Raw genomic sequence first — 25448 nt, 5'->3', positions numbered from 1 at the left:
CGAAAGTTTAACGATAAGGTTAATTAGGTGCATCGCATTACAACGAAACGGGGTATATAATTCGAGGTACTTAGGCTATCTGTTAAGCAGAGGAAGCTGAAACAGAATATGTTTAAGCAAAAGGAACTCCGTCTAACCAAACCATCCAGCATATAGCAGTTAACCAACCAGGTAGTTTTCAGCTTCTGTGCTTGTGTACGATCTACTAGCGACTAGCTAACTAACTATTACAACATAACCTTGTGTTCTATGCTCTTGGTCTATGTGCTAAGTTAAGTAACGAGGAGAACCAACCTGCCGATGACGTTCTCAACTAAAACTTGCTTTCTACATTCTCGACAAGCTGTGCTCCCTACATCTGTTTTCCTAATACTTCTCTTAAAGTAATTTTGTATGCACTGACACACCTGGAGGGTATTCACCCTTTCTATTTGTACCTCATTATTCACTGTTTATTCGTCAGTTTAATTATATCATCTTTTGAGTGTACTTAATGTAATTTGTTTGCTTTAGTTATCATTACCATCAACTATTATATAATTATTATCATTGCTACGAACTTTTATCTCTTGTTTGCACTTAAAAATTTCTATTGTAATTTTAAATAAATGTATTGGAAGCTAATTGGCGAAACATTTATTTAAAAATACAATCTGGTATAGTAATATTACAAAACATATATAGACGTGAGGTTACTAATTTTACAAGGTTTTGTAATTTTACAAATATTTTTAGATTAGCTAAGTTTGTAAAATTACAATACTTTCCTTGAATTTTACTTTAATTGAAATAATAAAAAAGAAAAATTTGATTTAATATTTGTTGTCATTTTATTTTTATAAAGCGCTGACTAGATTTTGCATCTTACGTAGACCTAATTTTAACAACTCTGATGATATAAAGTGAAAATAATATTTACCCTAACTAAGAATCGAACGCGAGCCGCGCGCTTGCCAGACCGATACCTAACGCCCTACGCCGTACGACCGATAGGTCATTTAACATCTTATTATTCTTATAAGCTAATCCTATGTGGTGATTGAGCTTTACGGCTTATTATTTATTATTTACATTATTTGTGTTATTTGATGCTGTTTATTGATAGAAAATCACTAACTTTTACATTATTTATAATTCATTGAATATTATAAAAATTAAAGTCTAACATATACTCATTCAAATATATCGATTTCGAAATGATCGTTTGAGCGTAATATTAAAATTTATAAAAGATAAATAATGCCTCGAATTTATTATTACAGATAAACAACCATAGACTAAAAATTAGTGAAAATAAATTTGAAGGACATTGTTGATTTTTGATACATCAGTCTCATTTTTGTCAAACTGAAAAGTATTGTTTTTAAAATTGGAAAACAGTAAAGTAGAATTACAATTCGTGTAATATAATTAAAATTGTCTGGTAACATTACATTGCACTGTGTAATTTTACAATGAAAATTGTAAAAATAAAAAAAGCTTTTTAAATTTTTTATGAGATTATTGTAATATAAATTACAATATTTTTTTGTGATTTTACATAGAATTATGCTGAATCAGATGACAAATAATGTTTGCAAAATTAAAAAGCTTTTTCTTAAAAATTGACCAACGGTTCTGTAATATTACAATGCGTGTTAGGTTTATACATGAAGATTGTAAAATTACAATAAATCTTAGTAGATTTTCTGACAGGTGTTGGAAAATTACATGAATTGTATTTTATTTCGCATTGCTATACACTGATTTGTAATTTTACTTATTATTTGTTTTGTAATATCATTGTAATTTTACAAAAATTTTTAACCGTATACGCCGTACGACCGATAGGTGGTTCAACATCTTATTATTCTTATAAGCTAATCCTATGTGGTGATTGAGCTTTACGGCTTATTATTTACTATTTACATTATTTGGGTTATTTGATGCTGTTTATTGATGAAAAATAACTAACTTTTACATTATTTATGAAAAATCCTTCTCTCTTACCAAAGGTATACTCAAGTATACCTTTAAAGCCCAATGTCAGTTCGACCACTAAACTTTTAAAAAATCCTTCCCTCTCAATACAAAATTTATCCTACAAACATTCAATATTATGAAGAATTAGACTGATTACCTACGTAGAAACGCTACCTCCATACCTAAGTGCTCAAAAATTCACTTATTTTTTAAGCTCTTCGAGCTCAAAAATATAATTTTTGTGTAATTTTGAGCTCTCCGAGCTCAAATAATTCTCTGTTCTGTGCTTTTGAGCTCTTCGTGCTCAAAAGGCTAATGGAAGTTTGATAGAACACTATTTTTTGAATTTTCAAATGCAAATTAGAAATTATGTATTTTATATCAATTTTCCGTGATTTAAAGTCGAATTATCGTTGAAAAATAATTTACGATGTTGGGGATCCGAACCTGGGTCCTCCTGCATGTCAGTCCCAGAGCGTACCATTCAGCTACTAGAAGTACCTGACTGAGTTACTCTTCAGATAATAGTGTAGGCGCTGTATTATCTTTTCGTAAAATTTTGAGGTCGGTGTACTAAATATGATTATTTTATGAATTTTGACCCGCTGAAACCGAATATCGCAGTCATTTTTGCGAAATCCTGGGCCATCTATTGTTTATAGCCATTTGTTTAAACAATTATTTGAGAAATAATTTTTTTTGAGATCGGATATTTTTTTTTTCAATATATTAAGCAATTTTGAGATGAAAATTACTCTTATAAAATTTTCCGAAAGTTGATAGTTTCTGAGTTATAAATTTTTGAAAATTGAAAATTCTTGATCTTCAACAATTTTGATGATTAATTACAAATAAATAAATTACTTAACACCAGGTTTCATGCACGTGATTGTAAAGAAGAACACTCAAAGTTTCTATTGAAACAATAACATCTGGTTATAATTTGTATTAAATAAAAAAACGTGATCAAAGTTAGTGCATTTGTAAGAGCTATTTATTAGAACATAAAGTATAAAAAGTCGTACCTAAGTAGATCTGCTCTGATCAGAGTAGATCTAATTAGATCTATCCATATCACCTTTATGATTACATATATTCATCAAGCTTAATCCGATTTGATCTAACTTGATCTGATCATATCTAAACTTTTTTTCCCGCGTAATAATCAGATTAAATTAGATCTGCATAGATCAAGTCAGATCTATTTATATCTAATTTTTAATTCAATTTTGATCAAACTTGATCTGGATTGGTCTAATTTGATCTGACTGGATCTAGTTTGATCAGATTAGATCTATTCATATCTACTTTTTAATTTCATTTTGATCAAACTTGATTTGGATTGGTCTAATTTGATCTGACCAGATCTAGTTTGATCAGAACAGATCTATTCATATCTACTTTTTAATTTCATTTTGATCAAACTTGATCTGGTTTGATCTAAGCAGATCAAATTAGATCTGTCCATATCTACTTAGATCTAAATTTAGATCAAATCTGATCTGCTCAGATCAAATTTGATCAGAGCAGATCTAAACTTTTTTTCCCGGGAATTAAAAAACTCAAATAAAGGATTTAGCATGCTGACAACACGATCTTGATAAACGTAGGTGTTAATTAATAGCGAACATAAAATGAATTTGTTCTTAAAACTATAATAATAAATATGTTAGTTAATAACAAAGATAAAATGAATTTGTTCTTAAAACTATTAACACAACATTTGTCCCGGATACAAATTAGTAAAATATAGACTTTTAATAATAAACTAGAACTAAATTAGAATGAATTAGAGAAATTTTTAAATTTTAGTCATTTTCCCATTTCGCATGGAATACCCTTTTTCTTGAATTGTAATAATTATTTCTGATCAAAACTTTATTTTCAAAGAAATTTCAACGCAATTCGTGAATTGATGAAAATTTATATCAACGTACATGTGTTATATATCTCAACGACTGCCGAAGGCTACGAACAATATACATGAAAAATAGTTGAAAAGCAGAAGCGCCCGCAGCTACAGAAAATAGAGAAGAATTTTTTCGAAAACACGCACAAAATCATATCTTTGTACACAATCAATAAGTTTGTCTACATATTCTATGTAGTCGTGTTTGGCAATCGATGTATTATTATTTTTTCACTATCATATTACTGATATATAATACAAGATAATACATATTTTAGAGGAGTATAATAAAATAAACGAAATGAAAGAGGATCTCATATTATTTTTAGTTGGTTTTATTTGATACGGATGAGTTTTTAAAATTTTATTTATCAGGTGGAAAATGTCATGTAAATTCGTTATAAGTCTTTCAGGATTTGCTTTATATTTTTATTCCGAGGATTAATTTATACGTTTTGTCAAGTATAATGAAAGTGTAGTAAAAAATAATATTTTTGCGTTTCTATTTTTTTGTAAAAAAATTTCAATGGTAAAATATCATTTAAATTGTTGAATAATTTGAATAAAAATGAGATCTATCAAATTTGATCATATGTGACCAGATATCACAAGGTTTTATTATATATTACCAGATCTAATCATTTGTGATCATGTATGATCATATTTGATCTTATGTAGCCAGATATAATTTTAGAGCTAATCAGATTTGATCACATGTAATAAATCTACTATTAATTACTTAGATTTGATGATATGAAACAAGATTAGATATCAGATCTGATGATATGTGACCATAAAATGATCATGGATGATCATAAATGATCAGATTTAATTATGTGTTTATGTGTGCCATATGTGACCAGTGATCATATGTGGTCATACGTAATCAGCGATAATAAGGATCACATATATAGATGTCATATGTAAAGATCTATATGATTTTAATGGTGATTTTTGGACTATCTGATCATATATGATCATATGGTCATATATGATCAAATGGTCAGATTTGGTCACAAATAATGATACTAACAGTGGTTATATTTGGTCATTAATGATCAGTGATCATATTTGGTCTTATGATAAATGATCATATATGGTGATATGATCAATAATCATATGATCAGTGATCATATTTGGTCGTATGATTAATAATAATATGATCAATGATCATATATGGTCATATAATCATATCAGTGATCATATTTGATCATATCATAATATGATCAGTTATCATTTTTGGTCATATGATTAGTGATCATATTCGGTCATATGATCAGTGATCATTTCTGGTTATATAATCAATGATCATATGATCAGCGATCATATTTGGTCATATGATCAATGATCTTATAATCAGTGATCGTTTTTGTTCATTTAATTAACAATCATATGATCAGTGATCATATTTGGTCATATGATCAATGATCATATTTGGTCATATGATCAATGATCATATTTGGTCATATGATCAATGATCATATATGGTCGTATGATCATATCAGTGATTATATGACCAAATGATCAGTGATCGTTTTTGGTCATATGATCAGTAATCATTTTTGGTCACATGATTAGTGATCATTTTTGGTCACATAATTAACAATCATATGATCAATGATCATATTTGGTCATATGATCAGTAATCATATTTGGTCTTATGATTAATGATTATATCATCAGTGATAAGTTTTCGTCATATGATCAGTGATCATATTTTGTTATAAATGATTATACTTGGTTATATAAACAATGATTATATGATCTCGGATCATATTTGGTTATAGGATCATAAATTACCATATGATCATATTTGACTATATGATCCTATTTGGTGATATATGATCATTTTTGGACATATATTATCAGTGATCATATATGATCAGATTTAAACTTTCTTTACCTAACACTAAAAAAATGAAATTTTTTTTAATAAAATGAATAGTTTATAATTAGCTAATTATGATTAGGAACATCAAAAGTGAGTTAATCAACAGCAACTGAAATATATACATTAACGTCCATCTCTCATATTACTCACCATAATTATCTCGTACAGGAGAGTTTAATCACTCTGATACCAATCGTCCGCGTAGAGGCATTTCTACACATTCCACTATCAAATCGCACAAAGACACCGTCCCTTTGAACTCGAGAGTACTTAATGACAAAGGAATTAAGTCGCTTTTTTTTTTTTAAATAATTCTTCATCCTCTAGATTAGAGTCAATTCATTATAAATTATCCCGCAATTACTAATGAAATGACTCTTGGATTAATCAAAAATTTCAAAGAACAAAAATGTTGATAGATGAGGAGGAAAAATATGAGAATATTCTAAAAATCTCTCGTCTTAAATTTACATTTAAGCTTCACTCCTCTACTCTCTCTCCATTCAAGGTTGTAAATTTCTTGAGTGAGTCTTTGAAGGCTCCTACTTTCGCTAATTAAAATCAAAGTTCAGGAACTTTGACTGAGAAATTTAAAAAGTGTTCATTAAATATCGGACGAAAATATATTATCCGCTTTAATTAAATTTAATTTTTTTATTTAATTTTTTTTTTTTTTTTTAAACGCTAATATATATAACTGAATAATTTTTTTTTATTTATAAAAGATCAATAATAAGGTGGGATTAAAAAGAAATATTTAACCCTCCGGGTGACAGAAAAAATGGTGACAGAAAAAAATAGAGGAAAAAAAAACAAGTCGGTGACAGAAAGACGAAATAAAAAGAATAATTAATACGAAAATCTATTTGACGGCTTATACAGACTCGTGAAAACCTGGAAACATATATGTAAAGATGAAATAAAATTTTATTTTAGTCCTCGGAAATACGATTGCAGTGAATGAATTGGTGATTTTTCGAGTCAGATATCGGGCTGGAAATAACGGTTATTGCCGTGAGTTCGGACATTATATATATTTCGAGTGTTTGTAGTTTGCGGGCGTGAAAACGGATTTTATTTTCATTTCATTTGTTATCGAAATCTTTTATGTTTGATGGGTATTTGCATTTGATTGAGACGTATATTGCTGATATCATTTTGACGGATGGTAATCTGCTGGATAATGAATTGTGAATAGTGAACAGAAGCTTTTCCCGAGGGGAATTACCAATGAAAAAATCCGCATGAGTTTATTTGGGAAACCACATAGGAAATATGAATTTCTATAGGAATCTACATAGGAACCTGTGGATTGATGGATTCCTGTATGGGAAATCCACATCAGGAGTATGGATTTCTATAGTGAATTTATATAAGTGGAATAAACATAGACCTTGTAAGAACGTGACTTAGGCCAGTGAGTAGCGTAGAATACTGTCAACCACGAGGTACCGGGTTCAAGTCCATCAGACGCCAGCAGTTTTTTCATTAGATAAAAATACAAAATCCGTTTTTCAGAATTCATTTTAATTAATAATTAATTAATACCAATTACTTCATAATTATTAATAATTTTTTAAATTAATTTTTTTTCGCCTGACTAATACGGGAATCTATGTAGGATCCTACCCTGGATTCCTATATAGGAAACCATATGGGAATCTGTCCAAAAACGCCATGTGGGAATCCATCTGGGAATCCAGGCTGGTTTCCCATATGGATTTTTTTGATAGGGAGTGAAAATAAATTTTCATTCAAATTTTCACGGAGAGAAAAATATTATGGGAATGACAGTGAAATTAGATTGAATTGTTACACAGTGCAAGAATTTGATTAAGCTAATCAAACAAATACCAGAAAATTATTGCGTGGTGTATTAACAGATATTAATTTTGCAAGCGGAGTAATTTGAAGAGGCGGGTGAGTAGAATTCATTGATCAATAATTGAACCAAATATTTTCTCAGTCACATTAATTCGCAAAAATAATTAGTAATTACACATTTTTGGAATCTTTTATTTTGAAAAAAAATTGAAAAACTTTTTTGTCAACACGAGGATCTGTATAGCTAAATTGGCTACACGATGGATCGTAATCGGCTTGAAAATCGTGGATTGCGCAATTGTGCCTCTCTAGAAAGTTTTAACAGTGTGTACCGTTAAGCACTTTCATCATAATTTTAACCAATTTCCTCTCATAAAGTCGCCCGGGAAAAAAAGTTTAGATCTGCTCTGATCAAATTTGATCTGAGCAGATGAGATTTAATCTAAATTTAGATCTAAGTAGATATGGACAGAACTAATTTGATCTGCTTAGATCAAACCAGATCAAGTTTGATCAAAATGAAATTGAAAAGTAGATATAAATAGATCTATTCTGATCAAACTAGATCCGGTCAGATCAAATTAGACCAATCCAGATCAAGTTTGATCAAAATTAAATTAAAAATTAGATATAAATAGATCTGACTTGATCTATGCAGATCTAATTTAATCTGATAATTACGCGGGAAAAAAAGTTTAGATATGATCAGATAAAGTTAGATCATATCAGATCAAGCTTGATGAATATCTGTAATCATAAAGGTGATATGGATAGATCTAATTAGATCTGCTCTGATCAGATCAGATCTACTTAGGTACGACTTTTTATACTTTATGTTCTAATAAATAGCTCTTACAAATGCACTAACTTTGATCACGTTTTTTTTATTTAATATAAATTATAACCGGATGTTATTGTTTCAATAGAAACTTTGAGTATTCTTCTTTACAGCCACTTACATGAAACCTGATGTAAAGTCATTTATTTATTTGTAATTAATCATCAAAATTTTTTAATTAATTTTGATCAAATTTGATCTGGATTGGTCTAATTTGATCTGACCAGATCTAGTTTGATCAGAACAGATCTATTCATATCTACTTTTTAATTTCATTTTGATCAAACGTGATCTGGATTGATCTAATTTGATCAGAGTGGATCTAGTTTGATCAGACCAGATCTATTCATATCTAATTTTCAATTTCATTTTGTTCAAACTTGATCTGGTTTGATCTAAGCAGATCTAATTAGGTCTATCAATATCACCTTTATGATTACACATATTCAAGATCAAATAAGATTGATCAAATTAGATCTGTCCATATATACTTAGATCTAAATTTAGATCAAATCTGATCTGCTCAGATCAAATTTGATCAGAGCAGATCTAAAATTTTTTTCCCGGGTAAATACAATTTCTTACCTTATTTCAAAAACCCGTATTTGAATCCCCTCCAACCACCAAATTACCGTCTATATAACTAGATATTCAAAAAGCAAGGTCCAAAAAAACTCCATTCATTTCCACTACATTGAATTATAAATCCAACCCCTTGAGCTTGCGCTTAATGAGATTACCCTAGAAGTTCATCCCGCATCGGTCCTCTTGCACAAAGTGGCTCTTCCAGACAGAATATAAGCACAAAGCAGTGAGTAGTGGTGATCCACACGACAAAACAACTCGAGTTTTAAAGAGTCCGCAACAAAAGCGCGTGCACTCACGTCAACCATCAAAGGGGAAAGAGAAGGGGTAGATTTCCAGCGTGGGGAATAACTGTGGTAGTTAGTGATGCAGATTAGAGAGTGGAGGGCTCTCAGCAATGTCTATCCCACTGGAAATTATTCATATATATGCCTGTATAAATTCATTGAACCCCTGTTGTCGTTTTGTCCTGAGCGAGAGAGGGAGGACTGCCTGGTGTAATAATAGCGATGAATTGTTGATGGCGCCAGAGCTACTCTGTATTTATGTCGCGGGGCGGCTAAAACGGGAGCTCAGGTCCTGAACCGCCTGCTCCTGTCCGCTTTTACGGACCGGCCCTCGTCTTTTTTTCTCGACCTTGCAAAGCACATGTATTATCATTATCACTTTTAACCCCCGGACATCATTATGCGTAATGACAATGACAGCAGCCAGAATAGTCATTTGTGCGGTTGATAGTGTCTGATCATTAGTTCTCAATTCACGCGGCCATCCGGATTCTGGTCTGGGCTAAAGTGACTTTTGCGATCAGTGTTTATGCGAGGGTTATCATTGCTGGGGAATATTTCACTTTTTGACATTCATATTCCGATTAATTGCGCTTTTATTATATGGACAGCTTTTAGATTCAAGGGGATTTTTGTGCAGATGGCTTGATATGTTTGGTATTGATTTTGAGGGTGGAAATAGATGGTAAGTTTGGATTGGTTTGCATTTATTGAAAAATAATGCAAGTTTTTGAGTTGAAAAAAAAAAGGAAGTATGGATTCTATTCTAAAAAAATTTCTATTGTAATTTTACAAGAAATGTATTGGAAGCTAATAGGCAAAACATTTAGTTAAAATTACAATCAGGTATAGTAATATTACAAAACATATATAGATGTGAAGTTACTAATTTTACAAGGTTTTGTAATTTCACAAATATTTTTAGATTAGCTAAGTTTGTAAAATTACAATACTTTCCTTGAATTTTACTTGAATTGAAATAATAAAAAGGAAAGATATGATTTAATATTTGTTGTCATTTTATTTTTATGAAGCGCTGACTAGATTTTTCATCTCACGTAGACCTAATTTTAACAACTCTGATGATATAAAGTGAAAATAATATTTACCCTAACTAAGAATCGAACACGAGCCGCGCGCTTGCCAGACCGATACCTAACGCCCTACGCCGTACGACCGATAAGTGATTTAACATCTTATTATTCTTATAAGCTAATGCTATTTGGTGATTGAGCTTTACGTCTTATAATTTATTATTTACATTATTTGTGTTATTTGATGCTGTTTATTGATGGAAAATAACTAACTTTTACATTATTTATAATTCATTGAATATTATAAAAATTAAAGTCTAACATATACTCATTCAAATATATTGATTTCGAAATGATCGTTTGAGCGTAATATTAAAATTCATAAAAGATAAATGATGCCTTGAATTTATTATTACAAATAAACAACCATAGACTAAAAATTAGTAAAAATAATTATGAAGGACATTGTTGTTTTTTGATACATCGGGCTCATTTTTGTAAAACTGAAAAGTATTGTTTTCAAAATTAGAAAACAGTCAAGTAGAATTACAATTCGTGTAATATAATTAAAATTGTCTGATAATATTACATTGCACTGTGTAATTTTACAATGAAAATTGTAAAAATAAAAAAAGCTTTTTAAATCTTTTATGAGATTATTGTAATATAAATTACAATATTTTTTTGTGATTTTACATACAATCATGCCGAATCAGATGACAAATAATGTTTGCAAAATTAAAAAGCTTTTTCTTAAAAATTGACCAACGGTTCTGTAATATTACAATGCGTGTTAGATTTATACCTGAAGTTTGTAAAATTACAATACATCTTAGTAGATTTCCTGACAGGTGTTGGAAAATTACATGAACAGTATTTTATTTCGCATTGTTATACGCTGATTTGTAATTTTACATTATTTATTTTTTAATATGATTGTAATTTTACAAAAATTTTTAACAGTTTAGCTTAAAAGTTGACATGTCGAAAATAGCCGACAGACGCTAATTTTTTTATGAAAAAGGCACTAAACTAAAGGATTTCGTATACTGCTCTCAGTCAGAGATCGTGCTGTGCGCAGGAATAATGTATTTTATCAGCCGAGTTGTCGAACATTGACTTATGAACGTTCATTTCTATTGTCTGCGATAAGATGCTGGAATCAGCTTCCGGATGATCTTGTTGTGTTGGGCACATTTCAGGAATTCAGGCTTGCAAGTTTTCAATGGCATTCTGACAATGAGAGAGATGCTTAAGAGTGTAAAATTGTGGTGATATATAACTGTTCAAATGTTGCGAAGAGTCAATGTTAATCAATTTTAATCTATGTTAATCAATGCTAACTAATAATAATAACTAATGGCAATTACTGCCAATTTAAGCTAATCATTTTTGTATTTAGTCTTTTTGTTGTTTGCTTACCATTTTACTTATGTATTATTATTATTATTATTATTATTATTATTTTTATTAATATTATTATTATTATATAATGTACTCATTATAAATGTATTTGATTGTATGGCCCTTAGGGAGCACTTGCTCTAGGGTCAAAATTATTAAATAAATAAATAAATAAACCGTAAACCGAACAATCAGTAAAAAGAAAAAAACAGTACATCATTTTAAGAAAAAAAAAAATTGTACCACCCAATGAAATAGTCTTTTCTAAATAATACATAATTTTTGCAAAGACATAAACTGTTATTTTTATATTAAATTTCGCGTTTAACTATACCTCGAAATTTTAAAAGCGGTACCCATAACTTGAACAAGCTGAGGCCATATAATTTTAACAGCACTCTAATCTCTAATAGGTTTACAGACTAGTGATCAGCATCGTCATTTGTATTAATTACTGCAAATTAAATAAGTTTTATAGCTAAAAATTAGTGTAGTTAAAAATTATTGAACGTTTTGAATTGAGTTTTTTTGATTTATAATTGAAAATTTGCTTTGTCATTCATAAAAAATGTAATTAAAAAATTAAATACTAATATTTATCATTTTTAAATGAACATATTAATCATTGATAGTATTATTTTTAATATTAACCAATAACATGTTATAATTCTTTAGATATTTCAATAAAACGTTGAAAATTTTGGTGTGTCTATTGGCATATATTTTATTAGTTCAACTACTGCTCCGGAGTGTTCAACTACTAAGGCTTGTCAGAATTGATTGTTCAATTTGATAGTCTACTCCTTTGATAGTCTATCTTAATAAAAACGTTGTCAAAATATTCAATTATCTTTATTATTTTGCTAACCAACCCGAGTCGAAAAAATGAACTTACATGAGCTTCCCGCATGAAAAAACTATATATGGCTGAACATATATGGAAAGTTATATGCACAGAAAGAATGGTTCACTTGAACCAAGAAAATATTTTTCTTGCTAATTATTTTCTTGGGCGAAAAAGAAATTTTTTTTTGACACAAGAAATTTCACTTATCTCAACAAAATGAATTCTCTTGCTTCAAGAAATACGTATTTTGATCCAAGACAATTTATTTGAATCAAGAACATTTTCTTGTTTTAAGAAAATTTTTCTCTTGCTCCAAAAATTAAATATCTCGATGATAAATTTTCATTAATATTTTTATTGACAAACATGTCAAATGGGAAGATCAAATAATTTTTTTTTCAACTGAAGTAGGTGGCGCTGCTTCCCTGAAGTATCTAAAAATCTTGATCCAATATAAAAATTGATTGTATCAAGTATTTATGATAATTTGAATTAAGAAAAATTACTTCCACCAAGAATAGAATTTCAAGAAAAATTTTTACTTCGGCCAAGATAACTTCGGTCTTCCTTCGGGCACCCGGAAATTTACTTGAGCCAAGAATTTTATTCTCCAGTCAAGAAATTTTTTTTTCTGTGTGGGAAATATGTGATCATATATAGCGGCGAAATTATATATATGAAATAATAAATGTTTTGTTAATATAATGAAGATATATTTGATTCAAAATTAGTGCCGTATATTACTTAGTATATGTTATAAAATATACTATTATTATATAAAAATTACTTATATAGAAAACTAATTAATAGATAAATATATTTTTCGTAAAATATATGTTGAGATAGATTATTACTGTATACTTTCATTTATAAAATTTCAATTATATGGCAATATATATTATTTTATTATAAAATACCATACATAATACCAGATATTTATGATATGTCGATATAGGTCAAAACGGAAAGATTAATAAAAAAAAAAAAAAAATTAATAATTTGTCGTGTATCTTAAGTTTTAAGAGCAACTTGATATATTTTCTTCTTTTTTATAACTTTTTTTCAGAGAATTATTTGGCCTCAGCATTCTATTGTAATTTTGGTACCAATGCCAATATTAAAATTATATTGAACATATAATTTAAAGTATATTTTAAATTATACTGAAAAATACATTGTTCTTATACTATTTATAATATAGTTGATTATAATATGTACGATATATTTAATCATATATAGCTGAAAATATAATTGAAATATATGTAATGAGTATAACATCAATACATAATACTACATATATCATTATTGTATATGTGAAACGGCAAAATTTTGCATATTGATCCTTATATAATCACATATATTTTTATATATGTAAAATATAAATTTTAACTTCCCGCTAAGAAAATTGAAGATTTTCAAAAATCGGGAAGTTATTGTTTTCACCCCGTTTTACAAAAATCGAGTTTTCATCAGATCTCGACGTTTGAAGGTCACAGGAAGCTTCCCTAACTATCCCCGTGAGGTTGTCACGGTGTCTGTATGTATGTGTGTGTGTGTGTGTGTGTGTGTGTGTGTGTGTGTGTGTCTGTGTGAAAGTATGTGAACCGCTTATAACTTTTGAACGGCTTGACCGATTTCATCGCGGTTGGTGCCATTCGAAAGGGCTTGACCAAACTTAGATTTTGAAAACTATTTGGACCGATTCAGATCAATAGATTTTGAGAAATCTTCAAAAAACTGAAAAAAAAATTTTTTTCAAATGTGGTTTTTTTGGAATAACTTTTAAACGGCTTAAAGGTTCAATTCCAAAAACTAATCAGCTCTTAACCTCAAAAAACCACATCGATCGCCACCAGTCCGGTCAAAATCGGTTGATTCGTTCGAGAGATATCGTGAACGAAAGAAAACCGAAAAAAGCGCGATCAATTCAAAATTTGAGATTCTTTGTGAGGCTTGAAAAACTGCGTCGAATTCTTCTAACCGCGTAAAAATCGGTTTATTCATTCAAAAGTTATTGCGATTTAAAAATTCAAAAAATAGTGTCTTATCAAATCTCTATCAGACTTTTGAGCTCGAAGAGCTTTAAAGCAAAGGAAAGCAATTTTTTTGAGCTCGGAGAGCTCAAAATAACCCATAAATTGTATTTTTGAGCTCGAAGAGCTCAAAAACGTCATTGGTGCAATTTTAAGCGCTTAAGTATGGAATTAGCGGGAAATTGCAGGGATGGCCGTCAGGGTCAACCGTTTTCCTAATTTTTTTTATATGATGAAGGATGTATAGCTTTTTCATGCGGGTTACATCAATTGTTTTAGTATAGCAGTTAATTAAGCTCATTTAAGTTAATTTTTTCAACTCGGGAATTCAAAATTGTTTATATTTTCATGAAAATCACTAATTTGAACTAATAATTACATCTTTATATATTAAAATAATTGTTCTAATTATCAAAACTTTCAGCTCTTAAAAAACTATTTCTAGTTATCTGAAACAATTTAAATAATTCATCCCTTTCTCTCGAATCCTTTGAGTCGGTCCAAATCTCAATAAAAGACTCGAGTGTCTTATTTTTTTTTCTTTGGTACAAAAAAGCAGAGATACAATGAATAAATAAAATGTCGAAATTAAAGGAAGATTGTAAGAGAGAATGAAAATAGTAAAAAAGTTAAGATTTGAAAGAAGAAAGTAAAAAAATCGAGGAAGAATAAAGAATAAGCTCGGAAAAAAGTGTAAAAAAAAGTAAAAGTGGAAAGTAGAGAACAGTAGACGGGGTAGTGAGATGTTCATACAAAGTGTGGGATGAAAAGTATGCACGTTTCTCCGACCCTGCGGGAGTTGCGTTTATTAAATCAACAAAAGCCTCCCGGGGTTTGGGGAACAAAAAGGGGCGCCGGGATTGGGTGGTGAAAGGAGCTAGAGGGTGGAGAACTTGGAGACGAAAACCGGGTTCAAGGTGAGGGTAAGATACAGCGAAGAGTAACAGACGTGCTTTCTTCGCTGGGAGGAATGGGTCACAAACTGCATCAGTCGCCGAGGAAAAGGGTAAGGAAACACCACAATCCAATAAACATTTTATTATTTTATTTTTAGAAACTTGCACTATAAGACTGTAGAGATTTAAGGATTATGAATAAGAAAACTGGCTAGATGATTTTTTTATATTAATCACAGTTTGGGGAGTTTTGAAATAAATTTTTGAAATAATAGTGCTATCACAGGATCAATTAAAAATAATTTAATGGACAATTGTGACGGAACAAATTTATAGAACCAACAAACTATTAAAAACTCCTCCAAAAACTTTACATAAAAAATTGACTACTGAAAAATATATAAAACCGAAAGGCACTAATTCTTATCAAGACCTTTCTGATGATACCAAATTAAACTATAAAAATTCCTTTTAAAATAATAATATCCTCGTCACAAAATTTTCCTTATTCTCTTAATTATTTAAATCATAAATATCGCTGAAAAAATATTAAAACCAATTTACGATAAAGATATACCCGTTACTAAATTTTTCTTAGTCTCTTAATTATATAAATTAATTTTTGACATATAACCACATTCACATCTACAAAATAAGATAAATAAATATAATGACGTTTATCGCGAAATTCTAATCTATTTATAACTACTTTGAAAACTTATCATGATAAATGAACTATTTTAGAAAAGGAAATGAAACATTGAAAAGGCACTAATTCAGGTCTCGACCTTTCCAATTAACTAAATTTAATTTAAAAAACTTATTTTATCCTAAATACGCCACAGATAAAATTTTCTTTATTCTCTTAACTGTATAGATAATCTAAAATAAAATAAAAATTTTAAACACATTAAATTAAATTAAACATTTAAACCTTCCCGGTTTTATGAAAGTTTTTGAAACTCTCTGTAAGATGGCGTTGCGCACCGGATCCAGAACTACGTCACTCTCCCGCCAAAATTCAAATTTAAAAAATAATTTCTAATTTAAAACTTATCTGGACAATTATTATGTTCTTGAGCTTTCCAATTATACTAAATTTAATTTAAAAAACTTATTTCATCCTAAATACGCCACAGATAAAATTTTCCTGATTTTCTTAATTGTATAGATAAGGTAAAAGCCCCAATAGATGATCATGTACCAGTATATGATCACTCCATGTATTTGTATACCTATATTTGTGAATATAGATATACAGATACATGGAGTGATCATATACTGGTACGTGATCATCTATTAGGGCTTTTATCTTAATCTAAAATAAATTAAAAATTTTAAACACTTATTAAATTAAATTAAACATTTAAACCTTCCCGGTTTTATGAAAGTTTTTGAAACTCTCTGTAAGATGGCGTTGCGCACCGGATCCAGAACTACGTCACTCTCCCGCCAAAATTCAAATTTAAAAAATAATTTCTAATTTAAAACTTATCTGGACAATTATTATGTTCTTGAGCTTTCCAATTATACTAAATTTAATTTAAAAAACTTATTTCATCTTAAATACGCCACAGATAAAATTTTCTTTATTCTCTTAACTGTATAGATAATCTAAAATAAATTAAAAATTTTAAACACATTAAATTAAATTAAACATTTAAACCTTCCCGGTTTTATGAAAGTTTTTGAAACTCTCTGTAAGATGGCGTTGCGCACCGGATCCAGAACTACGTCACTCTCCCGCCAAAATTCAAATTTAAAAAATAATTTCTAAATTAAAACTTACCTAGACAATTATTATATTCTTCAGCTATCCAATTATAGTAAATTTTATTTAAAAAATCCATTTTATTTTATAAATACTTCATAAAGAGTAAAGTTTTCTTATCCTCTTAATTATATAAATTTTGGGAGTTAAATTTTTAAATGTCAGCCAAAGGCGAGTCTATAAATAAGTCAATTACGCTCGAGTTTACCGAGTGATATTGATTATCTAATTGTCATAATCGATGGAACTAACTACATTCCTATCTTTAGATCAAGTAATTACATTCTATAACTGTCGGCTTTGTAGTCAAGTTATTTTAGTTTATAATCCCAGATATAATGATAATGATAATCATATTTTGTGTTTAATAATTATTTTTTTTGCCTCAAAAGTGAAAAATTTCTAAATTTTTATTTCTGAATGGGGGCGCTGAAAATTGAGAGTAATATTAAGGTAAAAATTAAGTGTTGTACGTCATTTTGAAGCTTGAAAATTATTTTTTAAGATTTCTTAGCCGAAGACATGAAAAAAAAATTTTATTTTCAATTTTTTTTAGCTTTAAAAATAAAAAACAGATTTTTTTTATTTTCGTTTCTAATTGAGGGCGCTGAAAATTACTATTATTATTTAAGTAAAAATTAAGTATGATGCATGATTTTAAAGCTTAGAGACCCTTTTTTAAGATCCTATAGCCGAAGACATGAAAAAAAATTTTGTTATATTTTTTTTTAACCTCCAAAGATTAAATTATAAATTTTCAATTTTTTTTTTTCTGAATGGGGGCGCTGAAAATTAAGATAAATATTAAGATATAAAATAAATAATATATATGGTTCCGAAGCTTGAGAACCCTTTTTTAAGATCCCATAGCCGAAGAATTTTAGATATTATATTTTTACTTATTTTATTTCAATATAAATGATATTTTGTTAAATTTAACAATTTTATTAAACAGAACGGAAATAAACTAATGCCAGAAACGTCAATCAACGTTTCCTGTAGCTTATTTTATTTTCTACAATACTGCATCAAATTTTTATTAATAAAAATTTATAGATTAATATTCATGAAACTCAATTCTTTTGACTAACGAATATTGTCACTGTCCTAGTTATTTTCGGTAGAACTAGTGAGTCGAGTTTTAAGCTTAATGGATTTTGCATAAGGATGCATATTTAAATCATCTATAAAATATCAGTAAGTCATAATACGTCATGACGTGGAATATCATCAATAATTCAATTTTTTTATTTTAGTAACAATCTGAATTTCATATGAATCGATTTGCATGACTGCTTAATTTAATAAACACCTCCATATTTATGACAATAATTTTAACTTAATCCTAAAAATGAGTTTTGACTTCTAAAGCTTCTGGATCATTTTGGACACTATTAAAATGTTCCTTGATATTTTTGAACACCTAAAAATCCTAATTTTGACATTGTTTAACAACTTTAGATAATTTTTGACAAAGTTTTAGTTTTTTAATGACTAGATTAATTGATTGGTCTTTTTTCATACTTTTGGATAATTTTTGACATTATTAAAAAATTTATAAATATTTTTGATCCTCTAAAATTCAAATTTTGATATTTTTGATCGACTAAAAAGAATTTATGACATTGTTCAACAATTTCGGATGACTATCATAGATTCACAAATGAAGTGAGTATACGCAGTGACAAAAACGATGAAATAAATCAAACATACCATCGACGCATATCATGAATAGCTTGATTGGAATATTCTCTTTAATTATTTGTGCCAACAGCTTCCGTGAATTCATAATTTATAATTTCAACATAAATTTGTTTGTTTTCAGTTCATTAAACCTCACTTGATATGTCATGCTTCATTAATCCCTAGATTTATTCTCAATTTGAAACAATATTCGATGTATTGAGCCATTCAAGCGGTAAAAAATTTAAAAACTCACCAACTAGTTTGCCGAACTGGGCAGGTGGCCGCCATTCAGGATAGTGACGTGGAAACCGAGCTCTCGACCAGTATGTCCGTAGGATAACTTTGTAAACGGCGAGCTTATCTTGACGATCTGTTGATGTTCCACCACATTGTGATGCCACGTTTGAGATATTTATTATCAGTAGGAGGGATATGTAGAACAATGTTGACTTTAGTGTGTAATTTTGGGATATCACTGAAAGCATCTGGAACAAACAATTTTTTTATTGTATAATAATAATTATAACTAGCAACCTTGCAGTCACTATGTGAACTATAAATAAATAAAATTTTGCTTTATTAAATTATGATTTTTGTTAAATTGCACTGTATTTTCTTAAATATTGAAGTTTTTAAAGATATAAGCTCATCTCAACGTTACACTCATCAAGAGCTTTCATTTGAGTACCCACATGCATTTTTGATATATTTTTCATATATTCATATATATATAATATGTATTTTAAAGATATAAGCTCATCCTGATGTTACACTCATCGAGAGCTTTCATTTGAGTACCCACATGCATTTTTTATATATTTTTCATATATACATATATATAATATATATATAAATATATAAAATATATGAAAAATTGATGTGGGTACTCAAATGAAAGGTCTCGATGAGTGTAACATTGGGATGAGCTTATATCTTTAAAAATGCCAATAATTCACAAGATACAAGGTCATTTCTTAATTATTGACATTTTTTAAGAAATAAACTCATTTCGACGTTACACTCATCAAGAGCTATCATTTGAGTACCCACATGCATTTTTGATATTTTTCATATATTCATATATTCATATATATATATATATATATATATATATATATATATATATATATATATATATATATATATATATATATAATATGTATTTTAAAGATATAAGCTCATCCCGATATTACACTCATCGAGAGCTTTCATTTGAGTACCCACATGCATTTTTTATATATTTTTCATATATACATATATATAATATATATAAATATATAAAATATATCAAAAATTGATGTGGGTACTCAAATGAAAGGTCTCGATGAGTGTAACATTGGGATGAGCTTATATCTTTAAAAATGCCAATAATTTACAAGATACAAGGTCATTTCTTAATTATTGACATTTTTTAAGAAATAAACTCATTTCGACGTTACATTCATCAAGAGCTTTCATTTGAGTACCCACATGCATTTTTGATATATTTTTCATATATACACATATATAATATGCATAAATATATAAAATATATGAAAAATTGATGTGGGTACTCAAATGAAAGGTCTTGATGAGTATAATACCAGGATGAGCTTATATCTTTAAAAATGCCAATAGTTCACAAGATACAAGGTCATTTCTTAATTATCTATAAATTTTAATTCAAAATACGTTAAAAAAATGAAATTTTAATGTCTCTTAGTGTCAATAATTGGTGCTTTTATTCATAAAAATTTTTAAATTTTCAACAAAAAATTGATAAGTTACTCGCGTAATTTAGTAATATCAAACTCTAGAATTTCTAACGAGAGTACACATCCCTTTTGAAGCGTTCTAACTTAAAAAAAAAAAAATATAAAAAAAAGTAAAACAGTCTCTTTACTCTAAACTTTACTAAGTTAATTAATTTTGGCATAAAAAATCAATTAGATAATCAGCGGCAGTTTGTAATTCAGAGCAGCTGTCGGGGGTGGTAAGATAAAATCTGGTGAGAAAAGTCATCGCACTTACGAAGACGAGCAAACTTATATATCTTGCCATTTTATTTTCATTAGTACTCTGTTTTTATTTTTATTTTGTTATTATTATTACTTTTATTTAAGCTCAACGCTGTGCGTCTCCTCTTGTTTTCTCTTAATTTCTTCTCTACCAGTGTTCTCTTTCACGAAGAGGCCACTGACGCATAACGCTTTTCGTGGAAACGAGAATAGAAACGAGAGCGAGATATAAACAGGCACAACCAGAGTAACATCTACGTGAGTTGGCACATACCTACTCTTTACTTTAGATTTTTAACTTTTTTTATTTTATCTATCTCGTTAAGACATTTGTTAAGTGGATCAAATTTTTTTTACTTTATTTTATTTATAAATAAATATACTCTTGGATATTTTTTTATTTTTTTTTTTATAAATTTAAAGCTTTTTTCTTGGATGAAAATCGGAAATTTTAAGAAGTTTACTTCCAGGGCTAATTACTTGTAAATTATTAATTTTATGAGGAAATTCATTTATACAATCTTGGAGGAAATTTAATTTCCTATTTAATAAATCCTAAAAGAAAAATTTAGGGTCAATATTGTTTAAGAAAATTGCATTCAAAATTAAGAAAATAATTTTTCTAAACATAGGAGTGAAAATTGTTTTTAATGGGAAAACTTTTTAAAGAACTATAAGTTTTAAACTATTGAATTTATGACAAATATAAAAAGCAATCTTGTAGGGAATAAAATTTCCTAAGTTAAAGTACCCAGTACTAAAACAGTTATAAAAATGGGAGTACTTAAACAGACTTTTTGAATTGTTGTAATACAAAATCCGTAAATTTATTATGAGTAATATGCGCATTTTATAATTATACAGTGATACAGTAATTGATTTCTGTAAATTTTTTCAATTATAAATTAGAACAATTATATTTTTGTTAACTTAAAAGTTAACATGTCAAGAAAAACCGATAGATGCTATTGTTTTCATGAAAAATGTACTAAACCGTAAACCGAACAATCAGTAAAAAAACGGTATATCATTTTAAGTAAAAAAAATTAGGAAAACGGTTGACCCTAAAGGCCATCCCTGCAACTTCCCGCTAATTCCGTTAATACCTGGCCGCTTTTTTGAGCTCTTCGAGCTCAAAAAAACAATCTGTGTGTTGTTTTAAGCTCTCCGAGCTCAAAAAGATACCTTTTCTATGCTTTTGAGCTCTTTGAGCTCAAAAGTCTGATAGAAGTTTCATAGAACACTATTTTTTCAATGTTCATACCGCAATAACTTTTGAATGAATGAACCGATTTTTACGCGGTTAGCGGCATTCTACGAAGTTTTTTAAGCCTTATAAAGAATTTCTAAGTTTCAATTGGTCAAACTATAAATTTCGGAGTAACTCTGAAAAAACACTTTTTTCGGTTTTCTTTCCTGCACGATATCTCTCGAACGAATCAACCGATTTTGACCGGATTGGCGGCGATCGACGTGGTTTTTCAAGGTTGAGAGCTGATTAGTTTTTGGAATCGATTGGTTGAGCCGTTTAAAAGTTATCCCAAAAAAACCACTTCAGAAAAAATTTTTTTTCCTACTTTTTTTTAGATTTCTCCAAATTTCTCAAAATCTATCGGTCCAAATCGGTTCAAATTAACGCAAAATCTAAGTTTGGCGAAGCCCTTTTGAATGGCACCAACCGCGATGAAATCGGTTCAACCGTTCAAAAGTTATAAGAGGTTTACATACTTACACACACACACACACACACACACACACACACACACACACACACACACACACACACACACACACACACACACACACACACACACACACACACATAGATAGATAGATATATTATTTATTTGACCATGAGATCGTAATCCCTTGTGGCCATACATAAGAGAAAATTACATTTTTTACATTGGTTTAATACATAGTATTAATTTTAGTACAAATATAGAATATAAATTTAAGTCATATTAAATTAAATTAATTTTAATCCGTTCAGATCAGAAACAACTACATAGTATCTTAATTAATCGATTCTAAACTATGAAAATAGTTGAATGCAGCGCTACGAAATTCATTAAAAGTATCAAGATTTGTAAGATTTGCTGGTAATGTGTTCCAAACGCGTATTGCTGATACTATAAATGACTTATCATAAAAAGCAAGATGGCTAGCTGGAAGCCTTAAATAATCTTGTCGTACATCTCCTCTGCGCAACATCGGTTGCAGAAAAATTAATTCATTACGGAATAATTGACATTGATCGAAATTAATAGCTTTGTACAGTATGCATGAGAGAAAGTAGTTTCTTCGCATTTTCAACGTGAGCCACCCGAGTTTATTATAGTAAGGTGTTATGTGCTCAAATCTACTGATTTTAAAAATAAAACGTACACAAGCATTTAACTTGCGTTGTAATTTACACTGCTGCTTTTGAATGATATTCGTGTAAATTAGAGCACAGTAATCAAATATTGGAAAAACAAGTGTAGTAATTAATTTTATCCTTATTTTTTCACCAAAAAATTCATTATTCATTTTTAATTGCGCGAGAACTCTCATACTTCGCTTACATACATTATCTATTTGGTCATTCCATGAAAGCGTATTGTCAAGTATTATACACGGAAATAAAATTGAAGGAGTTTTTACTAATTTACTATTGTAATTTTTACTAAATAAAAGAGTAACGGTGGACTATACTTCTTATTTAGTAATTTTTACGATCTACTATTGTAAATTTTATCCAACAAATAAGACAAGCAAGAGTCTTAAAAAGTCGCATACTATAGAGCAAATTATACAATATGTGTTTGTGAACTTTACAATTCAACTATTGTAAAAATTCACAGTTGGTTTTTTTAAAAGAAATATTAGGGAGGGAGAGAGATAGAAGAGTGGACTAATTGGTACCTGTACAGTAATCGAAAAAAGAAACCGACATTTTCGTGCTATCTGGGAATCGAACCCAGAACTCTGTGTTGGCAGCCAGAGACTCTCCCTCTACGCTACCTGAGGTAAACTAAGACACATATCCTTTAACATTTACATAAACTCGGAGTCTAGCGCTGTGCACGGCCATCACTCACACTAATTGAGAAACATTCCAATTCAACTATTGTAAAATTTGCTATAGTTCTATTGGAAAGATACAGAGGCAGCACTGGAAATTTTCATCTCTTACTTTTTACAATAGTAATATCGTATTTTTTCATGAATAAATAGTATTTTTTCTTCTAAAATATTTGAAAATTAATAGTAATCAAAGTATAGTCCAGCTTTACAATAGTTGTATCGTAAATTTTCCCAGAAATTTTTTCCCGTGTACCTAAATATTTCACAGAACTTACAAAGTCGATTACCGTTTGATTAACAGTTATTTTATCACAAGATTTACATTGATCAAGACTAACATTATAAGGACTACACATACATACAGACATAGTGACACCCTCGCGGGAATAGTCAGGAAAGCTTCCTAGGACCTCAAAACGTCGAGATCTGATGAAAACTCGATTTTCGAAAAACGAGGTAAAACCAATAACTTCCCGATTTTTGAAAATTTTCAATTTTCTTAGCGGGAAGTTAAAAATTTGTTTTTATTGTGACTGGTGGGACAGGCATTTGTGACTGGTGGGACAAGTACAAAATGTTTACATCAAGTTGTTTATTAAAAAGACCTTTATATTATTTCACCCTTAGAAATATTATTGTTTATATATTTAACTGTAAATTATTTAGGATAATTAAAAAATACTAATTAAAAAACACAAATAAAGAATTTAGCATGCTGACAACACGATCTTGATAAACTTAGGTGTTAATTAATAACGAACATAAACAAAATTTGTTCTTAAAACTATAATAATAAATATGTTAGTTAATAACAAAGATAAAATGAATTTGTTGTTAAAACTATTAAAACAACATTTGTCCCGGATAAAAATTAGTAGGGCTGAAAAGTTACTAGGAGAGAAAAATCGATTTTCTTATTGATTAAAAAAAATTTTCTTTACAAATTAGTAAAATATAGACTTTTAATAATAAATTTTAGGACTAAATTAGAAAAATTTTTAAATTTCACTCATTTTCCCATTTCGCATTGAATGCCCGAAATTTAATAAAAAAAAATCTTATGGGAAATTGAATTTTCTATCTAATGAGTCCTAAAAAAATATTTTATCTTTAATATTTTCTGAGAAAGTCGCATTTAAAAAGAAAAAAAAAATGATTTTTTTAAACATAGGGTTGAAAATTATTTTCTTTAAAAATTTTTTAAAGGACTATAAGTCCTAAACTATTGAATTTATGACAATTAGAGAGAACAATCTTGTAGGAAATTGAATTTCTTATCCAATGAGGTTAAAAAAAAAATTTTATCTTAAAAATTTTCAGAGAAAATTGCATTTAAAATACAAAAAAATATTTACCTTAAAATAAGTTTGATTCGTTTTTTTTTTTTTTTTTATCTTTAAGGGCCTATAAGCCCC

At 28.8% G+C, this 25448-nt stretch overlaps 1 protein-coding gene across 1 annotated transcript in view; it reads right to left on the bottom strand.

Annotated features, from left to right (window-relative positions):
• LOC123263534 overlaps positions 1-25448 on the bottom strand; it is a 111960-nt gene that overhangs the window by 81719 nt on the left and 4793 nt on the right. Inside the window, exon 2 of the mRNA XM_044726388.1 lies at positions 19221-19452. Coding sequence (XP_044582323.1) covers positions 19221-19452 — 232 coding nt within the window. The remainder of the gene's footprint in view (positions 1-19220; positions 19453-25448) is intronic.

Source organism: Cotesia glomerata, linkage group LG4 (genome assembly GCF_020080835.1).
Source record: "Cotesia glomerata isolate CgM1 linkage group LG4, MPM_Cglom_v2.3, whole genome shotgun sequence".
Taxonomy (NCBI): domain Eukaryota; kingdom Metazoa; phylum Arthropoda; class Insecta; order Hymenoptera; family Braconidae; genus Cotesia; species Cotesia glomerata.
Note: the sequence above shows the minus strand (reverse complement) of the source record. Positions and strands in the feature narration are given on the sequence as shown.